Here is an 8,730-nt window from a genome sequence, read left to right as displayed (position 1 = left end):
TTAACTTAATAAACCAACACAAGCAAGATGTTTTCTGCTTCAAGAACAATTTTTAATGAACATCCTTTAGTACTTGCACAAAGCGAGTACTTCAACAACTTGCAACAAAAAAGTTAACTGCACTTATCAGGGAACAAACAGTAACAAATCCAAATGAAATCTCTTTATTCTGGTATTGTTTTCATCTAATGATCTGCATCTGAAAAACAAAAAAACAAAAAAAATCAAAGCCTACAACCCTTGCCTTGATGTTGTAGTATTAAAATGTTACATGCTCTCCCATAGCAAAAAGCCAAGGTGGGCAACTAGTATCACCCCTTGCTGCATGCTGTGCTGCATTAATTCTGACTGGAGATGAGGCTGAGGGTCACATTTATTTTGAGGTAACCTTTCCCTGGCTGCATTTTTAGACTTTCAAATCTCTTTCCTCCTATTCCTAGCAGGGGCCCAGACTCCAAGCTTTTATTTTAAGAGTGTCTATCCCTCTTAAGCAAAATATGAAGCAAAATCTGCAAGCACCTGTCTAAGCAATTTCCATGAAATGAGCAAGTCTTGCTGTTCGTCTGTTTTTCACCAGTAAGTTAAGTCAGAGCTGTGACTGATGAATTGCTTGAGTTCCTAAAGAGCTTGTTTTCTCAGCCCCTTTAATGCACTTTCCCTCCTTTTATTTTCTAAGCAGAAATTTAACACATTAACCTTTGTACAGAAATACAATTATAGGAAAAACTTCACCATGGTCAAACTCTCATTTTGTTAAGCCATACACCCCATAGTAGCCACTGTGCGGCTGGCACCTTGAGCACTCTCAAAATTCGTCTTTTGCTCCAAAAATGTTGGTAACTTCTGTTTATTTAAAATGCTAGTTATACTTACTCTCTGTTCTATGACAAATTGGCATGCAAAAATTCTATTGGTTTAGTTACTAATGCAGGTATATAATTTTAAAATCTGGACATCTGTTGAAGTTGTCCGTTTTTCATTACAGTTTGCCTGCTTCTAAGCAGCATCTGCAACTATTTCCCAAATTATTTCAGAACGTATTTCCCTAAATGCCAGTTGCTGGTATTTGCAGGTGGGGAGAGAGCACACTTACATTCAGAATCTGGCTGTCCACAGTGAGAACCGAGTGTTGGATGAGAGGGTCCTGATTCAATAGGACTCTTACTATGTTTTTAAAAATGCCCTCTCGATACAATCTTTTTCATTTTTTAAAGCCTTTATTTTCTTATTGAGACTACAAAATGAACCGTCTTAAAACTGATAAAATACAAATATGTCTATGCAATTCCTGTTTGGGGATTGTGAGTGGCAGTGTTTTCAATGTTTTAACTCAGTGGTGCCTTTACATGCCTACCCCAAGACCTTCTGGTGAAGGGTAGGAACTCAGATATTTCTCTAGAAGTAGTTTTATTCATCTCTGGTTCTTCGCATTTGACAACTAATAGTAGGCCATTCCACCAAGCTACATGGATTATTTCCATCCCGGACAGTTATTGTAAGAACTGCAACGTTACTAAAAGTGCCAGCCTTTCCCTTCCCTCATTTTTCCTTTTTCCTTGCATCTTTTAGACTGTAACCTTGAGGACAAGGGCAGTCTTTGTGTCTCTACTGATCTGCAAGCTCCCTTGTGACCCTTTAAAGTTGAAGAGTAGTACAAAAAAGCTTTTTATAGATAAAATTGAGTGTGCTTACCAGTCACTAAATTAATTCAGCAAATCCCATTTCTACTAGTTTCATGTGAACTAGGTGCCCATCTTCATATACAAACACGGTATGCTCTGGTGAGTGCGTCTGCAAGTAAGATATACGGCCAACATCAACAGGCAACATTTGAGAATCAGTACGTATTAGAGTTTCCAAAACTATACAATGAGGAGAGTTCTAAACTTCTGTTCATGGCTATCCAAATCCTGTCTGCTTCCTAAGCAAAACTCAATTATAGAGGGGGGGCACACAGCTGGAGTGAGTCTGATGAAACTAATCCAAGACAGAATTGTAGGCTTTCACTAAGGAGTGTTCTGAGAGAATACTGACACCCCCCGCCTCACAAAAAGCCCCAAATATGGAAATGATGCTTTACAGGCAACATTTATCACTCTTGCACAGACTATGGTATTTAATTTAAAAAGTAACCAGTAGAAATTGGTATAACCCCCCCCCCCAGGAACAAATCTTCATTTTGTCCAATGTTAAACATAAACTGGCTGGCTGGATAAAGTTGTCAACTTTTATGCTTAGTGCAGTGCCTGCAGTTTTTTTTTTTTTTTTTGAAAGGTACATAGATAACAAATACCTCTCCAGAATGGGAAAAGGTAGTGGAGGATGGGGGGAGGAATGATTGAGGAGGGTACAGGAAAGCACAGCTGAGATACATCCAGTGGTGTGGACAGCAAGTTGCAGAATAATAAGCCTTATGAATGAAAAAAAAGGACTGGGCTAAAGCTTGCCCCCCCCCAAGTCCTCTAAAAATCATTCAGAGGAAATCATATGAATGAGATAGCAAGAATTGAAGTGCTGGTTCAAATTGGCCTTGGAACTTACCGTATTTTTCGCTCTATAGGACGCACTTTTCCCCCTCCAAAAATGAAGGGGAAATGTGTGTGCGTCCTATGGAGCGAATGCAGGCTCCTTGGCTTCGCCCCGACACGCCTGTCCTGGAAGCGGAGGAGGAACAGAAGGGTCTCCTTCTGTTCCTTCTCCAGCTTCCCTGAAGGGCGCTACCCCTTCTCCCTCTCTGCGCAGCACCTCTCCTGTGAAGGAGGGGCACTGCGCAGAGAGAGAGAAGGCACAGCGCCCCTTGAGCAACGCGTCTGTCCTGGCTTCTGCTTTAGCCCTGCGCAACCTCTTTGGGCAGGGGGAGCCTTCATCCCGCTGCCCTGAAGAGGCTTGGTGCAGTTACCCCAGAAGCTAGAACAGCCACACGGTATCCCTCTTGCTGTTCTGGCTTCTGGGGTTCAGAATAATTTTTTCTTGTTTTCCGTCTCCCAAAACTATGTGCGCCCTATGGTCCGGTGCGCCCTATGGTGCGAAAAATACGGTAATTTGTGTACAGGGGACCCTCAACTTACATGGGGGTTGCATTCCAGGGATAGTGTGTAAAGCCACAATCTTTTGTATAGTTCGAAACACAATGGGTTCAATGGTGGGTGGGAGTGCTGTTCTTTTCCCCCCAGACACCCTCCCCCTTTTAATTTTTTTTAAATCAAGAACGTAAAGCTGAATGTGTACAAGTTAAATATGTGTAAGTTGCAAGTTACTTGTATTTATTTATTGCAGTCCTATCCCACCCAAAGGATCCCAGGGTAATAAACAATGAAACAGCAAAATAATCCTGTTTTCTTTTAAAAACATTTTAAAAGATCAAATATCCTGATCGCTAAGTAATTTCAAGGTTGCCAGGAACAATACATTTCAGCCATTAGATGTCCGGGTGAACAGTGACCTTTTAAATTCCACCTGAATACTGAAAGTGGGAAAGGGAATTTACAGTTAAGTCTGTGGATGGGAAGAGTTGGCTGGGATAAAATAAGGGAGGACTTTACCAGTGAAGAAGCATAGAGATTTTTCCCTTGGAAGCAGTCTATCATGGTCCACAATGCTTCCATGCTCCATTCGGAACAATACGGAATTTTTGTGTGTGACTCACACAAAGCTGGTTTAAATCCAGCCAGCAGAACTTTGAACGCTTGAGCAGGATACTGCATGAACTCAGGAGGAAGCTGACGTAACCTGAGGCAAAATTAAAGTCAGTGAATAACACTATTCAAGATGACAGGCTGCAAGCAATTTGTTAGCTGCTGCAAAGTGGTGGTAAAAGGATGTTAATATGTATATTCAGTACAGACCAATTTCCGATCATAGTTTCACCTGTCTTGAATAGCAATTTGCACTAATACATGAGCAATGTATAGATTTACCTGCTTGTGGGCACTGTTTCGCTGGATCCATAGTCAACAAATTCCACCATAATCAAAAGAGGATTGCATTCATGAATTGAGATGAGCTTTGCCCGATACCAGAAGCCATCACTGTACTTTGCAAGGCAAGGCATGTCTAACGAAGGGAGAAAAGCCGTTTAAATTTCAGCACCCAATGCTGCAATCTGACTAACCTGCAATCTGGATCTGGCTCCCAAGTTTTATGCACCCCCATTGCTTTTTAAAAATAAAGTTAATTTGCAGAGGTTTTCTAAACTGACTGCTCTCATAAGTTCTCTACTGTGATACCAAAAGGTTCTGTGCCCCCAAATGTGTACCAATTCTTTTTTTAAAAAGGGTTTTTGATCGTGCCCACTTTGATATGCAGAGGGTTGATCATGGGTGAGTGAAGTCCTCCAGCTGAAAAAAGGGTACCCCCTCCTATATATTGCATCGTGGATCACCTTTAGCTAAGCAAAACTGGGAAGGCATTAAATACAATTATCCAAAGGAATTGATTTAGGCTTGCGTTCTATGTCCTACTGATCTTCCAACATTCAGCTTCATTGGATGGCTCCCTAGCTATCACATCTCATAATAGTAGAAACTGTAGATAAAGTTTTGCAGATGGCTACTGTGTGCCAGAAACACTCCACAGCTGTCACCTCCTTTCCCAGTTATCACGATCTGTTTTTTTTTAATGTCCTGCAAGAAGTGGAATGACAGCTAAACCCACTTGAGAGACTTCCAACACCCGAAGAACAGAATAACACACATCAAAACGCCCTACTATATTTTAATAAATACTTTCTATAGTTTAATGGAGCCCAGTATTTATCATGAGATACTTTCATGATTATGGTCCAAACTTGCCCATCTGGGAATTGATCCGCACCTCCTCTCCCTAATTATTTCCCTTTATTCAAACACCACAGCTCGCGTTCGAATTGATCCCAACGGCTCCCTTACCACTCCATTTCCAACGGCCAGGGGCGTCCGACAAGGTTGTCTCTTGGCCCCTTTATTGTTTAATCTTTATCTTCATGATGCTCTTTCCCCTTTGAAGCTAGCAACTAAGTATCCTCCTCACCTAGCAGGCCACCCCGTTGCTTCCCTTTTCTATGCAGATGATGCCGTCATCTTATCCAGAACAGCTGCGGACCTAGCAAATGCAGTTAATGCATTTATCGCCTATTGTAAGGCGGAAGCTCTTAATATTAATTATAAAAAATCGAAAGTCCTCCACTTCACTCGTTCCCGTAAACTCAAGCTGGAGCCGCTTAAGATCACAGGTGGCTACTTAGAAAAGGTAAAAGCCTTTAAATATCTAGGCTTAATATTTACTTACAATCTCTCCTGGACCACCCATCTACAATCTGCCTCTCTTGCTGCAACCACGACCTCTAATGCCATTGTCCGATTTTATCATCAGAAGGGCGGCAAACACCTTCCAGCAGCAATTCAAATATTTAATGCCAAAGTTGTCCCTAAATTATTATATGGCTGCGAAGTATGGACTACAGCAATATCAGGTAACTTGGATCGCCCACTTCACATGTTTCTGAGATCTCTTTCCGGTGTCCCGAGATGTGTATCAGGTGCAGCCCTACGACTTGAGTTCGCCCAGCCCTCAATTGTAAAACGAGCATGGAGTCGAGCCATTTCCTATAGCTCCAACCTACTAGCATCGGATGCTCGAATGAGAGGTGGTTTCTCCAATCTGATCTTAAGAGATATTCATAATTCTCCTTGGAAAACTACAATTAATCTCAAATTCCGCTCTCTTCTCAATTTGAACCGCAAAACTGTTTTTAACTTAGAGTATATTAGCCCGGCGGCCCTACCTCTAATCAAAAAGAAGCTACAGCAACTTGACTTCTCTAACACAGCTTCCCATGCAAGAGGGCCGTGTTCAGGCTTAGCCCTAGCTATTCCACCCCCTGAAGGGATCCCTCTATACTGTTTCACAATTCCTTCGGAGGCTAAGCGAAGGGCCTTTACCTGTGCCCGTCTTAACTGTTTTCCTACAGCGGTTCTGTCGGGTCGTTACTCCAGAGTTTCCATCACAAATAGAACATGCACCTGCAATGACACTGCTCTGGAGACTATGGAACATGTAATGCTCTTCTGTCCCAACTGGACAGAAGAAAGATCTCGGTTTCTAACTCCTCTCGTGAACAAGCTTCATCTCCCAATCCAGCCTTGGATAGTGTCCCTTCTTCTGCAGGATTCTGACTGTTGGATTACCGAGATGACAGCTAATTTCCTGCTTAGTGTGATGAAGAGGAAAGCGGCACCAACTTCTTCTTTAATACCACAGATGTAATCGATACGCCGCACAATCGAATCTGTTTTTGTATTCTCAGTCACTCGATGTTTTAAATCCCCCGTTACTTTTGTTATCCCCATTTTTTCAAAGTATTTGCCCAGGATGACATCCACTTTTATCTCCCCACCCCTATTCCATGTTGTTATTTCTATGTATATTATGCTATGGCCACATGGCTAATGCAATAAAATCGAATATTACACATATATTACTTTCATGATTAGTGATGCTTCAGCTAAATTATTGCAACCTCATGGTACAGTGGTACCTCGGGTTAAGTACTTAATTCGTTCCGGAGGTCTGTTCTTAACCTGAAGCACCACTTTAGCTAATGGGGCCTCCTGAAGCATCATCCTGAAGCAAAGTTCTTAACCTGAGGTACTATTTCTGGGTTAGCGGGTGTCTGTAACCTGAAGCGTCTGTAACCTGAAGCGTATGTAACCCGAGGTACCACTGTACTAGCATCAGTGTAATGTGAAGTTCAGCAGAAACTCAGAGAATTCATTGCATAGTTTTTTTATAGCAACAAGCATAAATGAACAGCTTTCAGGAGTTTGTATGCTGTGAACCGCCCTGAGATCTATGGGTATAGGGCGGTGTACAAATTTAATAAATAAGTCTGTTTTCCCTTATTTGATTCTGAATGCAAGCAGACTGTAGGGAAGTTTTGTTCTAAAGTAGTTAAGTAACTTTTCACCTTTAATTACAGAATGTATAAATGCAAATTACCAAGAAATAATACAGTGGACACTTGGGTTGTGAACGTGATCTGTGTGGGATGCATGTCCGCAACCCACAGAAGCGTCTGCGTATGCATGGGTTGTGGATTTGGCACTTCTGCGCATGCGCGACCGCCGAAACCGGCCTGTAACCCGAAAAAACTCAACCTGAAGCATCTGTAACCCGAGGTATGACTGTATACCTTTCCGAAAATCAGTTAGGAAAGGGATGGACTCCAAGTTCTGATTACACCGTCTCAAGGCTTGGTCTAGAGTTTCAACGTCCCCACTGACTTCTGTATCATCTTCATGGTTGGGACTGTCTCGCTGATCAATGGTAATGTACACCTAGGGCACAGTAATTGGTGTCATATATCAAATATATATATCAAAGATCTTGAAGTGAGAGCATCGTCCAACATACAGGATGGACCAGTCTCCCAATTTTGACTATCTGAATGGGATCAATACTAGAAATACTAGCAATTGCCCATGGCAAGTGCCCATAAACCATAGACAGCTTCTTAGGCAGTCTTACCTCATGCTTCGAAAGCTATCGTTATACATCTCAAACAATGGATGTGACTATTTATGAAGGATCCTAATTCTCACAAGTTCAAGTTCGAAAACACAGGATGAGCTGCTGTGAAAGGATGCAATTACAACAGACCTGATAACAGCAAAAATATTTACTTCACCACGATACCTCATTAGGTGACACAACATGTGTTACTTTAATTGGAAAAAGTTCTCCAAGAACAGGCAGCGATGGCGAGGTATAGGGTGGCAGTAGGGGAGTATCTACTTCAGACATCAGTAACTCCTAGGAAAAAGGAGGAAGCAGGAAATCTTTATGTGCCTAGAGATGCAAGCAGCAGCAATATGAGCTGGAATGCAACTTGGGTGCACATGAATAAAGTTGGTGCCAGTGATGTCATGGAGACTATTCTGTACAAGACTCACTATTCAGATTGGTGTGCTATTGGGGGAGCAAGGAATAGAGGTTGTCTGCACTGTTTTAAAATGCAGTATGATGCATTTCATTAAATATGACCGATTTTTGGCTAATCACCAATGTACACCCTATCCCAAAACCCACTTTCAGGGAAGGCATCAGAACTGATCCAATGTCTCCCCCACCGCAAAAACCCTACAGACTTGATCCACTCAAAACAAACTATAATGGATGTTAGTGGCTGGGCTGGAGTCACAAAAGTTGGTAGATACCAAACTGGCTTCAAAACATTATCAAGCTTGAAAACCAAGAAATTCATTGACATATTTTAACGTTTACCTCATGACTGATTTCACAGTTTTGCTCCAAATGATCTTCACTGCAATAGGTTATATCCTAGAACATATGAGAAGGTAAGAAGTTGTTTTAATTTCTAAAAGTATATTAACTGACTTGCAAGCTAATGCCTGCAGCAGTGGTTTGTCTCAAAACATTTTCAATCTCTTGGATTGCCATCTAGCACTCTGGGAAAAAATAAAATTCATGCCAAAAATCAGGGCTAATCTGGTGCATAATGCACTTGTGCAGCTACAATACAGGCCCTTAAACAAAACCATTAACACCTTATTATAACTGCAGGGTGGGGACCAAATGTGGACAAACTACCCCCAGGAACACGTGTCCCCCACCCGAGGTACTACCCTTAATTTTGAGCTTGTTACCTTTTTACATACATCTTGCATTTGGTAGCAAATTGCTTTTGGATATAATAAGGAATTACATTGTTTGATTTGCCAGCCATTGCAACAG

At 41.7% G+C, this 8,730-nt stretch overlaps 1 protein-coding gene across 2 annotated transcripts in view; it reads right to left on the bottom strand.

The window, feature by feature from the left end:
• Positions 1 to 30: 30 nt before the first annotated feature.
• The window catches only part of RNF17 (ring finger protein 17), a 45,705-nt gene continuing 37,005 nt past the window's right edge, over positions 31 to 8,730 (bottom strand). For both annotated transcript variants that reach the window (XM_079973308.1, XM_079973309.1), the window contains 7 exons: positions 8,260 to 8,316; positions 7,672 to 7,788; positions 7,169 to 7,313; positions 3,918 to 4,053; positions 3,543 to 3,729; positions 1,693 to 1,791; positions 31 to 199 (listed from right to left, as the gene is read on the bottom strand). In XM_079973308.1, coding sequence (XP_079829434.1) covers positions 1,699 to 1,791; positions 3,543 to 3,729; positions 3,918 to 4,053; positions 7,169 to 7,313; positions 7,672 to 7,788; positions 8,260 to 8,316 — 735 coding nt within the window. In that variant the 3' untranslated portion in view covers positions 31 to 199; positions 1,693 to 1,698. The remainder of the gene's footprint in view (positions 200 to 1,692; positions 1,792 to 3,542; positions 3,730 to 3,917; positions 4,054 to 7,168; positions 7,314 to 7,671; positions 7,789 to 8,259; positions 8,317 to 8,730) is intronic.

This window comes from Podarcis cretensis, assembly GCF_951804945.1.
Source record: "Podarcis cretensis genome assembly, chromosome: 4".
Classification (NCBI taxonomy): domain Eukaryota; kingdom Metazoa; phylum Chordata; class Lepidosauria; order Squamata; family Lacertidae; genus Podarcis; species Podarcis cretensis.
The sequence above is the reverse complement of the archived record's forward strand: the minus strand, read 5'-3'. Positions and strand labels throughout refer to the sequence as shown.